This window comes from Brassica napus, chromosome A3 (genome assembly GCF_020379485.1).
Source record: "Brassica napus cultivar Da-Ae chromosome A3, Da-Ae, whole genome shotgun sequence".
Classification (NCBI taxonomy): Eukaryota; Viridiplantae; Streptophyta; class Magnoliopsida; order Brassicales; family Brassicaceae; genus Brassica; species Brassica napus.
Window position 1 is genome coordinate 33074477 of NC_063436.1, and position 25317 is coordinate 33099793.

The 25317-nt window shown below is 45.0% G+C and overlaps 2 protein-coding genes and 1 non-coding gene across 3 annotated transcripts; 2 read left to right on the forward strand and 1 right to left on the reverse strand.

Moving 5' to 3' along the window:
• The first annotated feature begins 1517 nt into the window (after positions 1-1517).
• LOC125607246 lies at positions 1518-3283 on the forward strand. The gene is made up of 2 exons (XM_048777137.1): positions 1518-2461; positions 3279-3283. Exons 1-2 carry the CDS (start codon positions 1741-1743, stop codon positions 3281-3283), a joined length of 726 nt encoding a protein of 241 aa, XP_048633094.1. The 5' UTR covers positions 1518-1740.
• Positions 3284-12074: 8791 nt separating this feature from the next.
• Positions 12075-12180, reverse strand: LOC125607747. Its single transcript, XR_007338817.1, has one exon. It is a non-coding gene; the product is annotated as a small nucleolar RNA R71 (small nucleolar RNA).
• An 8804-nt stretch (positions 12181-20984) lies between these two features.
• Positions 20985-23518, forward strand: LOC125607247 (pectin acetylesterase 2-like). Its single transcript, XM_048777138.1, has 5 exons — positions 20985-21042; positions 21105-21178; positions 21265-21351; positions 21426-21519; positions 23304-23518. Exons 1-5 carry the CDS (start codon positions 20985-20987, stop codon positions 23516-23518), a joined length of 528 nt encoding a protein of 175 aa, XP_048633095.1.
• Positions 23519-25317: the final 1799 nt, after the last annotated feature.

Genomic DNA, 25317 nt, shown 5'->3' on the forward strand with positions numbered 1-25317 from the left:
CAATGGGATTCGATTTGAGATTCAAAACCATTAAATATTTCAATTTTAATTGATCAAGTGATCAATCTCAATTAGGCTTTGGGGTATCGAAATTTTGAACTTCGATTTACTCTTTGGGGGTTTTGATCTATTACCCTATGATTTTTGATTCATAAAAGATTAGGGTTTTATGGTTTTAATTCTTTATCAAACAATCCATATTCGATTATGGGTTCTTAGGTTTGTTGGGGTCAAAAACGGTTACGACAAATTTAACATTCAAAACGTCCGAGGAAGAAAATAAGAATTTCTCCAAAGAGTATTTTTCGGAATAGACTCTTTCTTACAAAAAAGCTTTACGGAAGAAAGAATCGAGATGTCCGACGAAAAGCTCGAAACAGGTCGCTACGTAGCGGCCGAGCGATTGTCCCGCTCGGTCGCTACGTAGTGACCGAGCTCGAGCCAAAGCTCGGTCGCTACGTAGCGACCGAGCGATCGTCCCGCTCGGTCCCGCTCGGTCGCTACGTAGCGACCGAGCGATCGTCCCGCTCGGTCGCTACGTAGGGACCGAGCTCGAGCCAAAGCTCGGTCGCTACGTAGCGACCGAGCGATCGTCCCGCTCGGTCGCTACGTTGCGACCGAGCTCAGCCAAGCTCGGTCGCTACGTAGCGACCGAGCGATCGTCCCGCTCGATCGCTACGTAGCGACCGAGCTCGAGCCAAAGCTCGGTCGCTACGTAGCGACCGAGCGATCGTCCCGCTCGGTCGCTACGTAGCGACCGAGCTCAAGCCAAAGCTTGGTCGCTACGTAGCGACCGAGCACTCGTCTCGCTCGGTCGCTACGTAGCGACCGGGCTCGAGCCAAAGTTCGGTCGCTGTGTAGCGATTGAACCTTTCCGAACATCGATACGACACCAGTCCTTGCATTCTCGCCAAACCTTCGAATGCTATCTCCCGAAGACCGTAGCAAGCTCAGTCCATGTTTCCCGCTATTATAATTCGTCGATCAAACTTCGCGGATTAGAAACCGCGGAAAACTCGTAGTAAACGTGTCGAGTCGGAAGACGGCCTAAAGGGACCTAAAACACGACTCGAGGCGCATCCTACGATTTTCCTAACCAAAAGCCCGTAAACCACAGCGTGGTTCACGCTTGGCCCACGTGGAAGGATAAATGTCAAGTTTCCGCGGATAAATACGGAAGTTTTGAAGATAATTGTGAAGATCGGGAAAAATGGAATATCTCCATTTTTATGCTATGACGGCTTAAGGGCAGAAGAGTAAAAGCGTAAACCGACCTTGGAGCTAGTATATAAGGAGTCCTAGGCGAGGAGCAAGGGGGAGAACTTTTTCAGAGCAAACTTAGCACTTAGAGCAATTTAGGCAATTTTCCGTTTTTGTTATTTCGAGCTGCGACTCAATTAGGTTTAGCCGTCTTAGGGTTGCTAGAACTAGGAATCTCGCCGACAGCTCTCGAGCCCAGGCTTATACCTTGTTGTAACGCTCATACGCAGATTCGGAATAAGATCTACTTTGCTCTCTTTTCGATTTCTTATTTTTATCGTTGTTATTCTCGTGTTCTGATTGCTTGACGTGTGGTAATTAACAGATATCCGGGTCCTCTGGGAAATTAGGGTTTTCCTAGTTTCCTTATTTAAACGGAAATCGACAGTGTGAATTTCGGTTCCCACAGTTTGGCGCTAGAAGGAGGGGGACTTACGGATCAATCTAACCCGCAAAAGCCACTCAACGATCAGGAACGACATGCGAGATTCGACGTGCGCGAACATCATCTCATTCAAGGGGGGAGAAACGATCGATCGAGCCAAACCTCGAAACGATCTCCTTGTTATCGAGTTGACGATTCGAGATATCGACGTCGCTAGAGTACTAATCGATACCGGAAGCTCGGCCGATATCATCTTCAAAGACACTCTTGAAAAGATGGAGATCAGTCAATCCGAGATCGCGAAATACCCAAGCCCACTGCTAGGACTTTCGGGGGAAACGACCATGGCCTATGGATCGATTAGACTCGCTGTCAAAGCCGGAACCGTGACGAACATCACAGAGTTTCTAGTCGTTGACCGCCCCGCATCTTACAACGTTATCATGGGGACGCCATGGCTGAACACCATGCGCGCAATCCCATCAACCTACCATCTTTGTCTCAAGTTCCCGACCCCTAACGGAGTCGAGGTAATCTGGGGAAATCCAAGAGTTTTGCAGGTTTGTTTCGCCGCGGAACTAAAACGAAAGAGACCGATCCTCAAAGTTACTCCTAAGAAAGCGGAGAAAAAGACCTCCAGCAAAGATACGCAAAGTCAGGATTCAGCGGAATTCTTCTGGCAGTCTCGCAGCATCGCAGCTCTAGATGAAAAACGCGAGCCAGCATGTGAACCCGTGGTAACGATCTGTCTCGACGAAGCCTTCCCAGAACGCTGCGTCGAGATTGGAGCCAATCTCCACGAGCCTTTATGGACAGAACTCATAACCTGTCTTAAAAAGAACCTTAATACTTTCGCATGGGCTGCGGAAGATATGCCGGGAATCGACATTAACATAACATGTCACGAGCTGAATATCGACCCAACATTCAAACCCGTCAAACAGAAAAGACGGAAGCTAGGACCCGAACGTGCTGCCGCAGTAAACGATGAGGTCGAAAAATTGCTTAAAGTTGGGTCGATAACGGAAGTAAGATACCCGGACTGGCTCGCCAACCCCGTAGTAGTCAAAAAGAAAAACGGGAAGTGGCGAGTTTGCGTAGATTTTACCGACCTAAACAAGGCATGTCCAAAGGATAGCTTCCCTCTACCACATATCGATCGATTGGTAGAAGCAACAGCGGGCAACGAACTCTTATCCTTCATGGATGCCTTCTCAGGTTATAATCAAATTAGGATGAATCCCGACGATCGTGAGAAGACTGCGTTCATTACCGATCGCGGAACTTATTGCTATAAGGTAATGCCCTTCGGCCTCAAAAACGCTGGAGCAACTTACCAACGACTCGTGAACCGAATGTTCTCCAAACAACTCGGAAAAACGATGGAAGTTTATATCGACGACATGCTCGTCAAATCCCTCAAAGCAAGAGATCACGTGTCACATCTCGAAGAATGCTTTGCACAACTAAACTCCCATAACATGAAGCTCAACCCGACGAAATGTAGATTCGCCGTGGCATCAGGAGAATTCCTCGGCTACTTGGTCACCAACCGCGGCATCGAAGCAAATCCAAAACAGATCAACGCACTAATCGAGATGGCTTCACCAAAGAACAAGCGGGAGGTCCAAAGACTGACCGGCAGAATCGCAGCACTTAACCGATTTATTTCACGATCAACAGATAAGTGCCTGCCCTTCTACGACGTCCTGCGAGGAAATAAAAAATTCGAATGGTCGGAAGAGTGCGAAAACGCCTTCCAACAGCTGAAGCGTTATTTAGCTACTCCTCCAGTCCTCGCAAAACCCGTGGAAGGGGAGCCTTTATTCTTGTACATCGCGGTGTCGGCAACGGCCGTAAGCGGAGTCCTGATCAGGGAAGAACGCGGAGAGCAGAAACCTATTTTCTACATAAGCAAAACCTTGCTGGATGCCGAATCTAGGTATCCGTTGATGGAAAAATTGGCATGCGCGGTCGTAACATCGGCCCGAAAACTAAGACCATATTTCCAATCCCACACGATTGTCATCCTCACGACTTTTCCCTTACGGACAATTTTGCATAGCCCAAGTCAATCAGGTCGATTGGCTAAGTGGGCGGTCGAGTTGAGCGAGTATGACATCGAATACCGACCAAGGACGAGCGCAAAATCACAAGTGCTCGCAGACTTCTTGGTCGAACTTCCAACGGGAGCAATAACCAATGAGGAACCAAATTCCACCTGGCTCCTCCACGTCGACGGATCCTCATCCAAGCAAGGATCGGGTATCGGGATCCGTCTCACATCTCCAACGAGCGAGATCTTGGAACAATCGTTCAGGCTGGAATTCCATGCCTCAAACAACGAGGCCGAATACGAAGCATTAATCGCAGGTCTACGTTTGGCTCACGGCTTAAAAATACGTAATCTCCACGCCTACTGCGACTCCCAGTTAGTGGCCAGTCAATTCAGCGGAGAGTATGAAGCCAGAGACGAACGGATGGACGCGTACCTCAAACTGGTCCAAGGTCTAGCTCAAGACTTCGACTGTTTCGCCCTTACCCGGATCCCCCGTTCCGAGAATGTCCAGGCGGACGCCCTCGCGGCCTTAGCATCAAGTTCCGATCCAGGACTCAAAAGGGTAATTCCGGTCGAATTCATCGAACATCCGAGTATCGGACCGCCAGTCGTTGTCAATCTCATAGAGGGTCAAGACGACGAGGAAGAAGAAATTACGATACCACCACCATCGGAGCAATCTGATTACGGCTGTGATACCCCATGGCTTCAGACGATTCGAGACTACATTATCGACGGGCAACTGCCCGCCGAAAAATGGGCAGCTCGCAAGATCCGAACACAGGCCGCACGCTACGTAACAGTGGACGGCGAAATCTACAAATGGAGATTCTCCGGACCACTCCTGACGTGCCTGGAAGGAGAAAAGGCGAGGAAAGTAATGGAGGAAATACATTCCGGCTCATGCGGCAACCATTCCGGCGGAAGATCACTAGCCGTGAAAATCAAACGCCACGGATACTATTGGCCAACAATGATCGGAGATTGCGAGAAATTCGCACGAAAATGCGAAAAATGCCAAAGGCATGCGCCAACTATCCGACAACCGGCCGAAGTTCTTTCCTCCATCACATCGCCTTATCCCTTTATGCGCTGGGCCATGGATATTGTCGGACCTCTGCATAATTCAAAGCAAAAGCGTTTCCTTCTAGTCCTTACCGATTTTTTCTCAAAATGGGTAGAGGCGGACTCGTACGCAAGTATAAAAGACGTCCAAGTCGAGAATTTCGTATGGAGAAACATCATCTGTAGGCATGGAGTTCCTTACGAAATCGTAACCGATAACGGGTCTCAATTCATTTCCACCCGATTCGAGGCATTCTGCGAAAAGTGGAAGATACGACTCAACAAGTCAACTCCCAGATATCCGCAGTGCAACGGACAGGCTGAAACAATCAACAAGACCATTCTCGACGGACTGAAGAAACGCTTGGAGGCCAAAAAAGGTAGATGGGCCGACGAACTCGAGGGAGTCCTCTGGTCTCACCGTACCACCCCAAGGCGAGCAACGGGAGAAACTCCCTTCGCCCTGGTATACGGCACGGAATGCATGATTCCCGCAGAAGTAGAATTTCCCGGTGTTCGAAGAAGGTTCTTACCCGAACGAGAGGAACTCAACAATGCTATGCTCTTGGACGATCTCGACCTCATTAACGAACGCCGGGATCGAGCGCTCATCCGAATTCAAAACTACCAGCACGCCGCTGCGAGATACTATAATTCCAACGTACGGAATCGTAGGTTCAATCAGGGAGATCTGGTCCTTCGCAAAGTCTTCCAAAACACCGCTGAACGAAACGCGGGAAAACTCGGAGCAAACTGGGAAGGTCCCTATAAAATCGAAAAAGTCGTCCGACCAGGTTCTTACGAAATAGCCAACATGCAGGGCATAAAAATCCCTAGAACCTGGAATGCGATGCATCTCAAAAAATACTATCACTAAACCAACTCGCAATCACTGAACTACGAGACGGCTTGATCTCCGCAAGGAGTACGTAGGCAGTTTGTCGGAAGGCAAATTCAGCTGTCCCCCCTCATTAAAAAAGGGGGGGGAGTGGGTACGTATACTCGTATACTCCCAAAAAATCGAAAAAACTTCTTACCACGCTCTAGGTGTTTTCGACTAATCAAAACATCCTCACCCGTAAAATCAGAACGAGGTCTTCGGAAATTAGTCGGCCGCTTGGGAAAGCAACCTTTAGCATCGCGAGACGTCGCAAAAGATGCCTCAAAGTTTATTCCTTCCGAGCAAACAAAACCTCCGTCACAAAAAGACATATATATGCACACACTAACACTTATTTTGCGCAAAATAAACAAAACAATGGCACGCACTACCAAGTCCGATGCTGATCACATCGAACTCACAAACGTCCTAAACAGACATAGCCATCTCACGGAGATGACTCTCTTACATCCGACACAAGGATAATAGCGCTATAAAAGAAATCCGAAATTTTGGTCTAGCACTTCCGGTCTCCGGAGAGATGCTCGATTCGTATCAAACAAGTCGTATAAGCCGAGAACTTTTCGCGGACTTTACATCGATACGAATCAGGAAGAAATCGCGACAGGAAAAACGATAGCCGGTTAGTCACCGCACAATCCTTAAACCGAAAGTAAACCTAGGTCTTGCCCTAAACCCAGCGCACTGGTCTCTAACATCTCAAAGGCATGATATCGAAAGATAGGAGATTCTTAAACCATGCCTCTATGTTTATGTTCGACACCTTCAGCACCCCCGCGGAGTTCACATCTCGCGGAAGAACTCTCGAAACAGATCTCGAATAAAACATTTCACAATCGAAGAAGGATATGAGACGACAACTCATCACCTTCCTCCCCGCTATTCACAAATTCATAAAAAAAAACGATAGCCGATTATCGTACCATAAAAAGAAAGCCGCGGAGCGGCAGGGATTCAAAGCCACACACGGCCAGTCCCGAAATACAAACAAGGCCATTCAAGGCCGAAACATAAAAACATAAAAAAAATCTCTCGCAAGAGATCTAACCCAAGTCACCCTCAGAACTTATGCCCCCTCTTCACCCGCTGCCTCGTCCGAGCCTGGAGCCGCGTCGCTTCCGTTCTCTCCGACCATCGGGTCTTTCCCCTCTGGGTCTTCTGAACACGTCGGAAGGAAGCACGCGGATTTCAGGTCGGCCAGGATGAGACCGAAATCTCCATCCTCGGCCGCCATATCTCCCTTGCAGCCGGACAGCCGGGCCTCTTCGGCCTCCAAGGTCGGGGGAGTCTCACTTTGGAACGACCGAACTACGGCCATCCCGCCCTCAATCGTCGCCAAAGCGAAATCCCTGCTCCGGATACACTCGAGGGAACCCAGGGAAGCAGAAATCTTCGCCAAGCGAGCTTGAAACTCCGCACGAAGAGCATCCGTAGCCTCTTGGATCCCGCGGCGCGCTAGTCCCGCGTCACTCTCGATCTGACGCTGGAGTCGGCGCACCTCCGAGGATTTGGCCTTCCTGGCCTTCTTTTCCTTAAGCAAGGAACTCGCCGTCTTCCCAAGGTCCCTCTCAAGCTCTCCTATCGCAACCTCGAGCTTCGACACTTTCGCAGAGTGAGAGTCCTCGACAGCCGTCAACATAGCCTCGGTTTCGGACCATCTGCCCTGAAGCTCCACCAACTCCCCGGAAAGGCGACTGGTCTCAGAACCACATTCGCTGATCATCCCATCGATCAACGATATGAACTGCGAACGGTAAAAATTCTTAAGACTAAGTCCGTGAAAAGAATGCACGAAAGACGATCGAGAATTCAAACAAGAAACAAACCTTTCCGCGAAGTCCCGATGCTAGGCTCGACCCACCTCGCTGCGAAGTCTCCCCGTCACCGCTCTTGGCAAGTTTCCTCTTCCGACTCTTAGGCTGAGTAGCCAGGACAGCGCTAGGAGCACGCAATGCCAGAACGATTTCTTTTCTGGCTGGAGGCGGAGGCATAGAGTCAGCGGCTTTCTCTTTGTCCTCGACGAGGATCGGAGTCGTGGAAGATCCCGCAGGTAGGGCTTGCGGGAGAAGAGCCGCGACGTCGGTCCCATGACACGGGGCAACGACCTGCGCGGAAGAAGACGGAAACTCGGAGCCAGTTTGAGCCAATCCTTTCTCGGCTTGGCGACGAACTAGTTTCTCTCGGAAAGAAAGATGACCGGCAACACAAGCCGGCACTTCCGCCGGAGAAGTTGGAACCAGAGCCGGAGAAGTGGCCTCACCCATCTCGACGTCGGAATCCTTCTTATCACCTTGGGAGGAAGACATGTTGAAAGGAAATTATGAAACTAGAGAGGTTTTTGAAGGAATGAAGGAGGGAAGGTGTGAAGAAAATGAATGACAAGAGCTCACTACTTATAGAAGTATGGGTTCGGAATGTCGTCTCGACAACTTTTTTCCGCGGAATTTTAAATGTAAATTTCGTCCAATACACTTAACCTTGTCAAAGTCATCTATCCGCCCGCTAGAGTCACAACTCTAACGAGCTGGGGGGCTAACTGTTGGGGTCAAAAACGGTTACGACAAATTTAACATTCAAAACATCCGAGGAAGAAAATAAGAATTTCTCCGAAGAGTATTTTTCGGAATAGACTCTTTCTTACAAAAAAGCTTTACGGAAGAAAGAATCGAGATGTCCGACGAAAAGCTCGAAACAGGTCGCTACGTAGCGACCGAGCGATCGTCCCGCTCGGTCGCTACGTAGCGACCGAGCTCAGAGCTTGAGCCAAAGCTCGGTCGCTACGTAGCGACCGAGTGATCGTACCGCTCGGTCGCTACGTAGTGACCGAGCTCAGCCAAGCTCGGTCGCTACGTAGCGACCGAGCGATCGTCGCGCTACGTCCCGCTCGGTCGCTACGTAGCGACCGAGCGATCGTCCCGCTCGGTCGCTACGTAGCGACCGAGCTCAAGCCAAAGCTCGGTCGCTACATAGCGACCGAGCACTCGTCTCGCTCGGTCGCTACGTAGCGACCGGGCTCGAGCCAAAGTTCGGTCGCTGTGTAGCGATTGAACCTTTCCGAACATCGATACGACACCAGTCCTTGCATTCTCGTCAAACCTTCGAATGCTATCTCCCGAAGACTGTAGCAAGCTCAGTCCATGTTTCGCGCTATTCTAATTCGTCGATCAAACTTCGCGGATTAGAAACCGCGGAAAACTCGTAGTAAACGTGTCGAGTCGGAAGACGGCCCAAAGGGACCTAAAACACGACTCGAGGCCCATCCTACGATTTTCCTAACCAAAAGCCCGTAAACCACAGCGTGGTTCACGCTTGGCCCACGAGGAAGGATAAATGTCAAGATTCCGCGGATAAATACGGAAGTTTTGAAGATAATTCTGAAGATCGGGAAAAATGGAATATATCTCCATTTTTATGCTATGACGGCTTAAGGGCAGAAGAGTAAAAGCGTAAACCGACCTTGGAGCTAGTATATAAGGAGTTCTAGGCGAGGAGCAAGGGGGAGGAACTTTTTCAGAGCAAACTTAGCACTTAGAGCAATTTAGGCAATTTTCCGTTTTTGTTATTTCGAGCTGCGACTCAATTAGGGTTAGCCGTCTTAGGGTTGCTAGAACTAGGAATCTCGCCGACAGCTCTCGAGCCCAGGCTTATACCTTGTTGTAACGCTCATACGCAGATTCGGAATAAGATCTACTTTGCTCTCTTTTCGATTTCTTATTTTTATCGTTGTTATTCTCGTGTTCTGATTGCTTGACGTGTGGTAATTAACAGATATCCGGGTCCTCTGGGAAATTAGGGTTTTCCTAGTTTCCTTATTTAAACGGAAATCGACAGTGTGAATTTCGGTTCCCACAAGGTTTCGAATTACCTTTAACCTTAGATGTTTGGTGAATGGACCACCAAAGGGATGAACCGCAAACTGGAACACGGACGGGACGCGAGCTGACTGCTATCGGATCGCGGACGGATTGAGGCTGAGGTCGCGAGCTGTCCGTGAGCTGGCGTTGTCGCGAATGGGATGCTTGCTGTCGGGAACGCGAGCTGTCCGGGATGTGAGCTGAGGCTGAGTTCGTCTGAGCTAGGATCGGACAGAGATCGTCTGTAGGCTGAGCTGAGATGGATCGGATACGCCTATGAACTCCTTTTGATCTGAATGGAAAAGAGAATTTGACCGCATGGGTAGCAACTCCTCTTGGCTTGAACTCCTTGTTGATATTTGATATACCTTGGATTTGACCCATTTTTATCCATGGTATATTATTATTTTACTATATATATATCTATGTTTTCTACTCTTCTAGGTATGTTTTCAGGTTCAGGAGCATTTCGGAGTAAAGCTATGACTTTGGAGCATTTTGGAGCATAAAGGATATTTCACCCGAGCTGACCACTTAGAGGTCGACGAGAGGAAGAATAATCGATCGATGCTCATCAGTGCTGACGATCGATATCAGGAAATGCTTCGAGAGATGAAGATTAATATCGATCGATGTAAACAAGTACCGTCGATCGATGTCGAGACACCAGACGCGACATTTTGGATTCAGCAGACTTAAAGACCAAGGCCAAGCCAAATTACCAAAATGCCCTGACGAGTTTTTAACCTAGTAGAATATATACTGCCTAAGTGTTTGACGGCAGGGAGAGCTTTTCTTTTCTAGACCTAGTTTTGTTACAAGTTTCATTTGGAGAGAAGATCACTTGTGATTGGAACTACTTGTTTCATTTTCTTATCATCTATTCTATGAGTTTCTATTTATCTATTGATATGAATTGCTTTGCTATGTCTGAGTAGTTCAACTGTTAGATCCAGGGTTCAGATAGGTTTGTGGGATTAGCCCCAAACTATAGATCTGCCTTGTTGTGATATTCATGATAGATTTGTATTCATTGCTTGTTTTAGCCTAGCTAACTAGAACTTGATCATAGGATTGCATATTCAAGCACCCTTGTTATCCCATCCTGACATCTATCTATCATATTAGGATTGCTAGAGAGGGCTAACCGCCAATTTAGAATCTTAGTAGAGCATTTTCATACTCGCGCATAGGCCTGGCTAGAACCCGTCGATCGATGTCCTCAACTGACAATCGATCGATGTTGGCAAAAGTGTATCGGTCGACGTCTTAATAGACTATCGATCGACACTCTCTTGTGTCTGCATCTAACCGGTGAGACACAAGATCTAGTCTGTTAACCAGTGGTACATGCGACAGCTGATCACTGAGTTAAGCGAATGAGCTCTAATATATCATGCATGCAACAGTTAGGCATCTATAGGAATTATAATCTCCAACACCTGAATAGTGGCCCTGCATCTAATATCATTTCCAACCTAAGTTACATTTATCATTTACTCGCTAGTTACTATTGCTATTTTATTTAAACATTACAACCTTTATTAATAAACACTAGATTTAATTGTTCCCTAGCTCCTTGTGGATTCGATCCCTAAGTACTACATCTGAACCTCTTTTGATGAGAGTAACACTCCTTAGGGTAATTTGAGTGGTATCAAATTTGGCGCCGTTGCCGGGGAGCTTTGATCGCCATTAGATTTAGTTTTATTAATTCTTATTCTTTTCTTTACCCCCTTTTCTAATAATCTTTCTTTTCTTGTCTTTTCAGGTGCATGCCCAGCGGTACCAGAAGCAACAAGGAGAAAGACTTGCTGTTCTCAGACGATCCTGCTCATTTGGAACGCACCATCCGTAGAGGTCAACGTTCCACATCGCTCGACGCAACCACTTCGTCGTCGATCGATACGCACAACCAACCGTCGACCGACACCAGACCGTCATCGTCGATCGATCCCAATCGTTCGACAACGATCGATACTACACCGCGTACGTCGATCGATACCGTGTCGTCAAAAATGGTAAACATTATTATTCTAACTCAGGATGAGAACGGAAACCTGTATGACCAGGCCGGTCATCTGCGTAATGCAACAGGTCAGAAAATAGATGCTCAGGGAACTGTAATCCCTGATGCTGATGCTACAGGAGCTGCTCAACCTGTAGATGAGGACGCTCGATCGAAACCACTGGCCGACTACAATCGCCCAGATGAGTACTATTCCAACAGATCAGCGATTCGACTTCCGGAGATCCAGAAGCAGAATTTCGAGCTGAAGCCTCAATACTACACTCTCGTGTCGCAGATACCCTACTCTGGGTTACCGCACGAGCATCCTATGGACCATTTGGAACGGTTCGAGGATCTAATCGCTGCCATTCGGATGGAAGGAGTCCCCGAAGATTACCTGCTGTGCAAGCTCTTCAGATACACGCTGAATGGAGAAGCGATGCACTGGCTTAGGCAGCAACCCACAGGATCTTTAACATCCTGGAGCGACATCAAGAATGCTTTCTTACGAAACTTCTTCGATGAGGCGCGCGCTGAAGAACTTCGGAACAAAATTTCCACATTCTCGCAGAAGGCTGGAGAGTCCTTCAAAGATGCGTGGATTAGATTTAGGTTTTTCCAGCGAGACTGTCCACACCACGGATTTAATGAAGTGCAGCTGCTAAGCACTTTCTTCCGAGGTCTCGCCTTACAGTATCAAATGGCTCTTGATACGGCGAGTGAAGGAAACTTCACTACTCGGAATCCGTTGGAAGCTGTGAGACTTATCGAAAACCTTGCTAACAGCAGCAGCACCAAAAACACTGACTCTGAACGGAAGAAGTCTGTAGCCTCTATCGGGAAGGAACAGATGGACGAAGTAAGAGCTAAGTTAGATGTGGTGCACGAACTTCTTAGGAAGCAAGTCTGTTCAGCTGAAGGAGAAGTAGCAGATACAGAAGGAGAAGAAGATGTGAACTACATCGGAGGTACCGGATTCCAAAAATTTGGAAACCAGGGCGGAAACAGAAACTTCTTTGGAAATGGCCAAAGAAGTAACCAAAGTTCACAATTTCAAAAACCCTTCAACAACAGCAAGAGCTACTCGAACTCTTACTATCAAAATCCACCACCCCAGACTCAGGAAAGCAAGATCGAAGAAATGCTTGATCGAGTACTGTTGGGACAACAACAAATCACCGTGGATTTCAACGGTAAGATAGACTCTGCCTACAACAATCTGAACACCAAAATCGAGACCTTAGGGACTCAGGTGAGAAAACTTGAAACCCAAGTAATTCAGACGGGCGAGACTATTAAGAGGCAAGAAGCTTTTGCTAGAGAGGCAGGAGCCGACAAAGGGAAACACCACGTAAATGCCATCATAGATGATGAATTCTGGCAAGTGGTGAGAAATGAAAACCTTGAGGAAGGAGATTTCGAAATCGAAAGCTCCATGAGTCTCGGCGGATCCCAATGGTGTCGACCGATGTCGATGAACTCGCATCGATCGACAGACCATGATGAAGATCGATGGACGGATTACTCCAGTCATCGATCGACGTCGTCTGCCAATTCGACTGAATGCAATGCGGTTCGAATTCTAACTCATGAAGAATTCGCAGCTAAGCATCCTCACCCACCCTCCCCTTTCTATGAAAAAATCGATCGATCGGTTAACTCAACCATCGATCGACAGAGTGAGTCCGACGTCGATCGTCACAACACACCTCCCATCGATCGACAGGCACCTCTGACATACCGAGTGCGGTTACCCTCAATCGATAATGATTACATCAATGCACTCAGACCACCACCTAAACCATTAGCAAACCCACCCGAACCAAAACCCAACCCTTTAAATAGTTCAACAGAACCTGTTCAAGAAGAACAAGAATCTGAAGGGAGAAGGTTAAGGAAAAGAAAGGAGAAGATTCCTAAAAACCTTAAGAGGGAAGCTAACGATAAGGAGATGGATGGTTTCACTAAACGAGTCCTCAGAATCCCAATCGAAAAACCTTTTGATGAAGCTTACTTCACACACCGGTTGTGGATGTTCTTCAGAGAAACAAAGGTAACTGAGGAGGACATTAGGAGAATGTTTCATCAAGTCAGAGGAAAGATGAAACACAGGATCACATTGACGAAGAAGAGTGATCCTGGGAAGTTTGCAATACCATGCATAGTCAAGGGTGTTGAATTTCCCCATTCAATGTGTGACACAGGAGCATCGGTTAGTATCCTCCCTAGGATCATGGCAGACCAGCTTGGTTTGACCATCGAACCCTCAACAGAATCCTTCACCTTCGTGGATCTTTCAGAGAAACGATCCGGAGGCATCATAAGAGATCTGGAGGTACTGATTGGTAATGCCCTTGTCCCTGTAGATTTTCATGTCTTAGACATCGAGCTTAACTGGAACTCTTCACTTCTGCTTGGAAGATCCTTCCTAGCTACAGTAGGAGCTGTATGTGACATGAACAAAAACAAATTGTGTCTAACGCTCATAGACCCAAACATCCACTACGATCCCATCCGACCTAAGAGAAAGGTAATTAATTCTGTGGATTATGGGAAAGAACTTGGCTTCATTGGCGCATGCCATTGTGGAGCAGAGTATGAATCGGAGTACGAAACAGAGTACTCGGAATCGATCGACACCCCAACCTTTCCATCGATCGATTCCAATGTGTCAATGGTGACCGATGACCACAACAACACGTCACTCGACGTAATGCACCCACTTTACCATTTCGCTTCACCTAATCATTGTCACCAACATTTTGCCTTCCAACCTCCAACCAGGAGAGGACATGATGATTATTCCATAGGCAGTTGGGCAGACAGTGGTTTCCATGAAAGTTTTGCAGTTGACACTGTAATTACTTCACCTCATGAGGAACATACCGAGGAATACGATGAGGATTACTGGAAAGAACGTGGAATAGAAATATCTTTGCAGGATGAAAGACTTGAAACACATAAGTTCACCAACACGTTTCCAACATCGTTCGACGCTGTGCACTCCACATCGGTCGATACCCACCCTCGTCCAGCAAAACAACCGCTCACATCGATCGACACACCAAAAGTAACATCGATCGATATTCGCGCCGCAGCGAAAATTCAGGAGCAGGAGAATATTCCCTACCTAACTAGGTTTCCGGATACCTATATAAATCGTTTTGCACCTCCGACACCACCTACACACATCAGAGCAAACACACAAGCAAATAAGATGAACACTCTTCCTTCTACATCAACAGAAAAATCCATGAAGAGCAATCATCTCAAGAACACAAGTTCTGCATAAACTACTCTGCCATCGATCGATGTAACTGTATCTACATCGATCGATACTACTCTAAACCCTAATCTCTTTATTTCTAAAAAGAATAATTATGCAAACATTGATTACGGTTTTCTAACACCTGATGAATTTGGTATTTTCAGGGACACAGATGGCAACGCACGTGCAATGGATGGAAAGATTTTACAAGTGTCCACAGAGGACATAGCAGACATCCTTCAAGTAGCCAATGGACCTGACAACCTGTTCTCACAGCAACGTGACACTTCAGACGCCATTCTAACAGATCCTAACAACCACGCAGGAGTCACCACAACAGAGATCAACACAGATCTATCACGACAACCAAAAGGGCAAGCATCGATCGACAGTATAACGGAGACATCGATCGCCAGGGTAACACCAACGTCGATCGATATGTATGATCCGACGTCGATCGACAGACGCTATGAATGTGGGAGCCGCGCTTTTGACATGTATGGAGCCAGAAAGTTCACTTGGGAACAAAGGGACGAATATGGAGTCTACAGAGATGAGCGTGGACACGCACGAAGCGCAGCTGGTGAGATGATACCTGTCACAAAGGACAACATCAGGAAAATACTGGAAAGAGCATCTCTTTTTGAAGAGAGCCACATCTGTCTTCCAGAACATGCCACTTCCTTCACACTCACAAGACTGGCACCAGAACTCTACACCAAAGAAGAAATCGATGAAATGGTGTTTGGTATTTGTGGAGCTCAAGAGAAACTGGGAGAGGAGCTCAAAACACTGGTAGATGAAACACATCAGCCTTTGGATAGAGGCTACAATGAGCTTTTCAGATGTATGGCAGAAATGAGGACAAAAATTGAAAGTTTACGTCAGCAACTTGAGAAGGAAGCTACGACCTCAGCATCGATCGACGCACCACGTGCAACATCGATCGACGTCAGTCTTCCTACAGCTAAGATCCTTGCAGAACCGCGATGTTCAACACAACACAGGGATGAATGGGAAGTCTCATACATCGACACGAGGATAAACGACGTTTACTGCCCTCTCAACAACAACGTGGACTGGCTAAGCACTAAAATCGAGCTACTACAGCAAGATCTGGACACCATTCGCAAGAAGGACCAACATCCAGCCACATCGATCGACATGTGCACCTTCACATCGCTCGACGCCAAAGTCTCAGCAATGAATGAGAGGCTGAGGACTTACGAGGATATGCATGACCGCTTTATATCACCAGTCATGACATATTTAAACAAATTGTCTAGTCAATTACTTGATGCCCAAAAGGATATTGAGAACATTACTAATCAAAGTTTTTTGCAGGTAAAATCAGCATCGATCGACAGGCTAAGAGGACCCTGGATCGATGGCAAGAAACCTGCGGAGTTACTTCCTTACACAGCAGCAGAGGTTGACAAGATCACATCCAAGATCTACACTGCTCTATACACCATGGAGGAGCGACTTGACAAACGCTGCGATGACATCTACTTTCTATTCGACAACAAAATCAGTGAACTAGACAACCACGCAGAATGGCTACAGAAAGAAGTCAAGGCCATTCAGAGGCAACCCGCAGCTCAACATCAGATATCAGCATCGATCGACAGGACAACACCAAAATTGATCGACGGCAACTCACCTAGATCGACCAACAAACACATAATCGCATCGATCGACGCCGAGTCTATACCAATCGGCGAGCAGCTGATACATAAGACAGTGTAGTCAATGCAAAAGGAACTGACAGATCTTTCAGCATACACCTATGACAACATAGGCTGGCACCAGGTCAGCATTGACAACATTCAAGAAAGGCTACAGAACATCTCCAATGTACTTAAGAAGATGGTTGACAAATGGACAAGAAATGATGAGGCCACAAGAAGTTTCATTGCATCTTGGTCCAGAATGCGCAGAGATGACATGGATGCTTGCTTTCCAACAAGCAGCTGCTTCTCCACCCAATAGCCAATCACTACCACAGTCAAGCTAAATGACTATAACCAAGCGCTGAGTGGGAGACAACCCACTATTAGGTATTTTACTTTGGTTTTATTAGCTAGCATTTAATTTCTTTCGTTTTATCTCTTTCAGATTTAGGAGAACCAAGTAGGAGGACTTGAATATCGACCGACGACGAGACGTCGACATCGTTCGACATAGGCAACCACGCGACGATCGATGTAACACTTACCCATCAATCGATAATTAATCCGGTCAGATGTATCTTACCTACTTGTTACATTTCGTACATCATACACTTTTCATCATAACTCCGGCTGAGTTACACTGGGACAGTGTAATTTAAGTCTGGGGAGAGATTTACTGATATAATTTATTTTATTCTTACGTAAAAAGGAATTTCAAATAAATTATGCTTAGCTATCGAAAATAGGGACTATAATCTTATATTGGTTTAAACATGAATATCTAACCAATCTTTAGCACCATTTTAGATTTACTGATTGCAGATAGCACTAAAGATGCTAAAGCAGATCAACCTATCAACTACACACTTGCCTTGAACCGTATGAAGTAACCAAAGCCGATTTCCAACACTAAACCTGACATAACCGCTTGTCTTGGCTTGGTATACATGGGATTGGATTCTTCAGATAGGTCTGGAAGGTAACGCCTGGTTTAGATTATTTATCACATTTTCTCTCTTTAGATTTCGACCCTAGATTAGTTATAGAGTATATCTATTTATAAAAAAAATAAAAATATAATAATAATAATAATAATAATAAAAAATAAGTAAGATCTATTGTTTGATAAGGATTAGTCTGAACAGGACTTGGTGGCTAAAACCATTAAGGCTTGATTCATAAAGACTCAAATAAAAGAGTTCGAAACGGGACTTGGAGGCGGCAATCTTCAAGGGATTATTTATACATGGGATTGGATTCTTCAGATAGGTCTGGAAGGTAACGCCTGGTTTAGATTATTTATCACATTTTCTCTCTTTAGATTTCGACCCTAGATTAGTTATAGAGTATATCTATTTATAAAAAAAATAAAAATATAATAATAATAATAATAATAATAATAAAAAATAAGTAAGATCTATTGTTTGATAAGGATTAGTCTGAACAGGACTTGGTGGCTAAAACCATTAAGGCTTGATTCATAAAGACTCAAATAAAAGAGTTCGAAACGGGACTTGGAGGCGGCAATCTTCAAGGCTCGCTTTCGCAAAGAACTCTTAGATATAGGTCAAAAAGAAGTGAACAGAACTTGGTGGCAACCACCATTAAGTTTTGATTCATGGAAGCCTGTCAAATCTTGGTCACTGATCCTGGAATGGAAGCAGACTTTGACTCAAGAGAGAAATTTAGAGAGAGAGAAACTAGGAACTAACTTTTACCTGCAGCTCCAGATACCTGTCTGAAATCCTTGCATCATGTGATCGATACTCCCAAGGTAAAGCATTCACTTTATATTTATGCTAAGAAATGAAATTAGTAGAGGGGATGTCATACGTGAATTGATGAGTTGTGTTATGTTAGAAATGGTTGCTAAGCTAGGATATTGCATAGTGTGCTTTTGTGATTAGGACTTTTTAAATGTGGTTGCATAATTGTTGAGGAAAGATTTCTATGTTTTTAAAATCTTAAGTTCCCAAATATTTTCAAACCCCTTTCAGAGAGACTGCATGTATGTTTTGCTTGAGGACAAGCAAAAGGGTAAGTCTGAGGGAGTCTGGGGTAAGTCAGGTTCAGGTGCATTTCGGAGTAAAGCTATGACTTTAGAGCATTTTGGAGCATAAAGGGCATTTCACCCGAGCTGACCACTTAGAGGTCAACGAGAGGAAGAATAATCGATCGATGCGCATCAGTGCTGACGATCGATATCAGGAAATGCCTCGACAGATGAAGATTAATATTGATCGATGTAAACAAGTACCATCGATCGATGTCGAGACACCAGACGCGACATTTTGGATTCAGCAAACTTAAAGACCAAGGCCAAGCCAAATTACCAAAATGCCCTGACGAGTTTTTAACCTAGTAGAATATATACTGCCTAAGTGTTTGACGGCAGGGAGAGCTTTTCTTTTCTAGACCTAGTTTTGTTACAAGTTTCATTTGGAGAGAAGATCAATTGTGATTGGAATTCCTTGTTTCATTTTCTTATCATCTATTCTATGAGTTTCTATTTATCTATTGATATGAATTGCTTTGCTATGTCTGAGTAGTTCAACTGTTAGATCCAGGGTTCAGATAGGTTTGTGGGATTAGCCCCAAACTATAGATCTGCCTTGTTGTGATATTCATGATAGATTTGTATTCATTGCTTGTTTTAGCCTAGCTAACTAGAACTTGATCATAGGATTGCATATTCAAGCACCCTTGTTATCCCATCCTGAAATATATCTATCATATTAGGATTGCTAGAGAGGGCTAACCGCCAATTTAGAATCTTAGTAGAGCATTTTCATACTCACGCATAGGCCTGGCTAGAACCCGTCGATCGATGTCCTCAACTGACAATCGATCGATGTTGGCAAAAGTGTATCGGTCGACGTCATCATAGACTATCGATCGACACTCTCTTGTGTCTGCATCTAACCGGTGAGACACAAGATCTAGTCTGTTAACCAGTGGTACATGCGACAGCTGATCACTGAGTTAAGCGAATGAGCTCTAATATATCATGCATGCAACAGTTAGGCATCTATAGGAATTATAATCTCCAACACCTGAATAGTGGCCCTGCATCTAATATCATTTCCAACCTAAGTTACATTTATCATTTACTCGGTAGTTACTATTGCTATTTTATTTAAGACATTACAACCTTTAGAATTAATAAACACTAGATTTAATTGTTCCCTAACTCCTTGTGGATTCGATCCCTAAGTACTACATCTGAACCTCTTTTGATGAGAGTAACACTCCTTAGGGTAATTTGAGTGGTATCAATATTAGATTTTAATTCCCTCGGCTCATGAAGCAACACGAGGAGCATTGTAGATTTTAATATGATAAACTTATCTTGCACAGGAGTTGAGTTCGGCTAGAAAATCCTTGTTGGAATCGGATTTGGTTTCCAAATCAAATCGGTGCGCACTGTGTGTCTGTGCGTGAAGACACGTCGGTGGTCAGATTGACAAGCGGTTTGCACTAGCGGATTTGTCTCGGCGAGGGCTTCGATTTGATATCCTGATCGTTTTCTGGTTCCTCACGGTTTAAGAGAACGGTCTCTTTGAAGTTCCGAGACAGATTCCTTTGCATTTAGGGTTTGATGATTTTCGGCTGAGTTGAAGAATATTTCGTGGGGGCTTAGAGCTAGAGACTATCGTGCTGATAACGTGTTATGAAAACAAAAGGAAAGTCTATATTTTTATTAGACAATAAGGAGCCCTTTGTATAGGGAATTACATAAGTATGAAACCCTAATATAATATGGGCTAGGAAATACAAAAACATAAGAATATGGACCTTCGAATATGGCTTCCACCAGACCTTGGTTTATAACAATAAACTCATTAATCTGGTAATTTAATGTTATCGCTCAATTATTAAAAAAAAAAAAAAACGTTTGATAATTATTGTTCTCCAGTCACTCTCATTCCTATATGCTTTTCCATATAAATCAAAGTTTCTGATAAGTCTGAAACACCTTGTGTCTCCATTGAAATGAAGAAGCTTCTATGGAGTTTGACTCTTTTTGGTCTCACTCTCTTAGTACTCCCTGTAGATGGGATGATGGAGTTTGATGAAATGGAGTGGTTTACAGATTTCAATGGAACAAAGATGTTTCAGACTGAAAGTGATGTTTATTCTGATGCAAAGTTTCCAATGGGAGGACTCACTCTCATTCAATCTGCTGCTGCTAAAGGAGCAGGTAAACATATTATGTTATTTGACCCTATCCATCTTCTTTGGGTACTATATGTTTCTTGTTACACACTTTTTCAAATATTGATTCATTATATCATTCGATTATCTTTGTGTTTTCTTGCAGTGTGTCTCGATGGAAGTCTTCAGGAATTGGCTCGTTCAATTGGAGGTTTGTTGCATCATAAAGATAGTCTCTATGCTAATAGATAATACAATATTTGTTGTATATGTTTTGACAGGGAGGTGGATGGTGTGATACCATTTGAAATTGTGTATACCGCAAAACAACTCATCGTGGATCGTCTAAGTATATGGAGAAACTGATACCGTTTACAGGAATTCTAAGTGATAAAGCAGTGGAAAATCCAGGTTAATGTCTACTAAATTACTGTTTATCTTCTTGTGTGGTTGCTAATACAAATGCTATGCAGACTTTTATAACTGTAACAGAGTAAAAGTTAGGTACTGTGACGGTGGATCCTTCAGCGGAGACAGCGAAAATAAGGTTAGTTTAGTCTAAAACATTTGATCTAAGAGCTGTGTGTGTGAGAATTGATTGTTATATCTTAATTTCATTTGGCAACAATATAGGCTGCAAAACTTCAGTTTAGAGGAAAGAGAATATGGTTAGCTGCTACGGAAGAGTTGATGGCGAAAGGAATGCGTCAAGCCAAGCAGGTAAATAGTTTATGTGTGTCATGTTGCTATGAGACTAGTTGTTATGAAATGTTATAACCAATTATATACATTAGGCTCTGCTCTCGGGATGTTCTGCTGGAGGTCTTGCCGCGATTCTACGCTGTGACGATTTTGGGAATATGTTTTATCCATCCACAAGAGTGAAATGTCTGAGTGATGCTGGCTTTTTCCTCGATGCGTTATGGGAACCGAAATTCGCACTGTCGATTTCTGTTTAAATTAGGAAACTAGAAAAACTCTAATTTCCCAGAAGTCCCGGATATCTGCTAATACTACACGCTAAACAATCAGGACACGAGATAACAACGACAAAGTATAAAAATCGTAAAAAGAGAGCAAAGAGAAGTCTTATTCCGAGTTTGCATATGAGCATTTACAACAAGGTATAAGCCTAGGCTCGAGAGCTGTCAGCGAGATTCCTAGTTCTATCAACCGTAAGACGGCTAAACCTAATTGAGTCGCAGCTCGAAATAACAAAAACGGAAAGTTGCCTAATTGCTCTAAGTGCTAAGTTTGCTGTGAAAAAATTCTCCCCATGCCTCTCGCCTAGGACTCCTTATATACTCGCTCCTAGGTCGGTTTACGATTTTCCCCATCTTCCCTTAAGCCGTCATACCATAAAAATGGAGATATTCCATTTTTCCCGATCTTCGTAATTATCTTCAAAATTCCGTATTTATCCGCGGAAACTTGACATTTATCTTTCCTTGCGAACCAAGCGTAAACCGTCATGCGGCTTACGGGCTGTTGGTTAAGAAATCGTAAGTTGGGCCTCGAGTCATGTCTTAGGTCCCTTTGGGCCATTTTTTGACTCAAAGCGTTTATTACGGCTTCTTTCGATAAAGAACGAACTTTCCGCGATTTTTCCCACAAAGTTTGAACGATGACTTCGAATGGCGGAAAACATGAAATGGGTTCGCTAAGGTCTTCGGGAGATAGCATCGAAGGGTAGACGAGAATGTGTGGACTCGCGTCATATCGATGTTTCGGAAGAGCTCGGTTGCTACGTAGCGACCGAGCGGGACATGCGCTCGGTCGCTACGTTGCAACCGAGCTTGGCTCGAGCTCGGTCGCTACGTAGTGACCAAGCGGGACGTGCACTCGGTCGCTACGTAGCGACCGAGCTTGGCTCGTGCCCGGTCGCTACGTAGCGACCAAGCAGGACGTGCACTCGGTCGCTATGTAGCGACCGAGCTTGGCTCGAGCTCGGTTGCTACGTAGAGACCGAGCGGGACGTGCGCTCGGTCGCTACGTAGCGATCGATCTTAGCTCGAGCTCGGTCGCTACGTAGCGACCGAGCTTGGCTTCGAGCTCGGTCGCTATGTAGCGACCAAGCGGGACGTACGTTTGTTCGCTATGTAGCGACCGTGCAACCTTATTCGGGCTTTTCTCTGATGTCTCGTCTTTCCTCCGCAAAGTTCTTCGTAAGAATGAATCTTTTCCAAAAAAGTATTTGTCGAAGACAGTTCTTATTTTCTTCTTCGGATGTTTTGAGTGTTTACTTCGTCGCAACCATTTTTGACCCCAACATTTAGCCCCCCAGCCTGTTAGAATCGTGGATTGAGAGACGAGATTCTAGCGCGCGGTTTCACGATTTAGGCAAAGTTAGGCGTATTGGATGAATTTTATACTCTAAACCCCGCAGAAGAAAGTCATCGAGAAAGTATATGTTTAAAAATAAAAAATTCTAAATCCATACTTCTATAAGTAGTGAGCTCTTGTCATTCATTTCCTTCATAACTTACCTTCTTCAAACCTTCAAACCCTCTCTAGCTCCCAAATTTTAGCTTTCAACATGTCTTCCTCCCAAGGTGGCAAGAGAAATTCCGACGTTGAGATGGGCGAGGCCACCTCTCCGGCTCCGATTCCGACTTCTCCCGTCGAAGCTCCGTCTTGCGTTGCTGACCTTCTCTCCTTATGAGAGAAACTAGTTCGCCGCAAAGCCGAGAAGGGACCGGTTCAAGCTGATACCGAGATCCCATCCTCTTCTGTACTGGCCGTTGCTCCGGGTCATGGGACCGAGGTCAAGGTTCCGCAAAACGCAGGAACTCTTGCTGGCTCGGGCATTCCAGATACTTCGGCTCTCCCCGCCGGATCGTCCACGACTCCGATCCTCGTCGAGGATAAGGAGAGGGCCGCTGTGTAACACCCCTGAACCGTTTTAGACATCGGTCAGTCAGCCGGGCAACAATCAAACAAGAACATGCCCGAACGACCTTCCTCTGCCAAGTCCAGAAGTGTCACGACGGGTTGAGAATAGACTTCCCAAGTCACAAAACATAATTCTGTAACCTAGAATATCCATTCAAAACTCGTTTCCTCTAATCTTCGGCCTGAGGCTTTGCAACCCATACCGAGTCATAGAGTTGTGTTTGGTTGGACTAACCTAATATCAGATTCAACACGTCACGAATATAAAACATACTTCATTTCATATATATAAAAAAAACATAAAGTTCGCAAGCCAAAATATTATACATAGGGTCCATGGACGTAGTCGAAAGTAAAACATACATTCATATATCTTGAAAACGAGTCTTTAGCAAAAGATGTCAAATCTACACCAGCTCCTACAGTTCCGCGAGTGTTACGGTCCTTTCTACTGGTCACCTGCAAAAGGATGTGAGGAGTGAGTGAACTAGTTTTACTCAGTGAGCCATGGTTCCCTATCTACCATATATAACTATCCGTCATTCTAAACCCAACCACAAACACAAACAAGACGGATAGTTCATCGATCAATAAAGCATGACCGATTTAAGCAATAAACCATTAAACCATAATAAATCAAAACACTCTTTATGAGTGTCGCATCAATCAACCATATATATATACTCCTAGGACCCAACAGAATTATTCTTCTTCCACATAACCCTTCACTATTATACCACACAGGCGTAGGCGCTCGGGAATCGCCCGGTCACGGTCCTCAATCGGAATCGCCATGCCCCGGTCCTCTATCGGACTCGTCGGGGGCTGTCACATCCACGTGTGACACTCGGTCTTGGTGATCAAGCCAAGTTAAACCGAGCCCACCACTTTCCGGACCACGACCGGCTTAGTAGTACCATTTGAGGAAGCAACGACCTACAAACTACTACTAGAACCACCACGAGGTTCTCACACAACAGTACCAACACGAGGTACACACTATAACAATATATAATAATCACACAATCACAATAATCCGGGTGCTTAGACTAGTCTTGTTATTCACTTAGCCCAGACATCATCTCAAGCCTCAGATCCACAAACTGACACCTAGACCGATCTGGCTATCCTAGCTCGGAAACCGTCACCGATGTCAGGAACCTGCATTAAAAATTCGTTAACAAATAATTAACTGTGACTCACAGTGATTAACCGATGTGGCTTGACTTTCTGATTCCGGAAACCGACCAAACCTTTTTTATTTCCTCCAAATTTTTGTCTTGATTCTGTACCGTTAATCCCACAATCTTGTAATACGTCTTGCTTCTCCAAGCAACTCTCTAATTTTATTTATCTTCTTTTTCTGTTTCTTTTCTTTTCTTTTCTCTTCCCTTTCTCTTATTATTTTCTTCTCCTCGTTTTGCTTTTTTTTCTTCTTTTGGCTCTTGGTCACGTTAAATAAATGATGGGAAATGGTGGAAGTCCAGCCTCCTTTTATAGTGTAGCAAGATGAATGGATTTGTGACAGCTGCCTCACTTTTTCTCTTTGATGACCACGTAATCTTCCTACACATGAAGAGATTCATTCTCATGTCTTTCTCTTCCTTTTTCACATAGTGCCTCCCCTCCAAGATGGACACGTGATAATGACAATGCAAGGCAAAATATGATTTACTTTTCTCCTCTTCTCTCTTGGACACGTGATTGTCAACCATAAAAAATATAAAATATTTCTTTGTCTTTTCTTTTAAGCATGATTAGCTAACCCAAATTTGGTGACCAAAACTCCACACT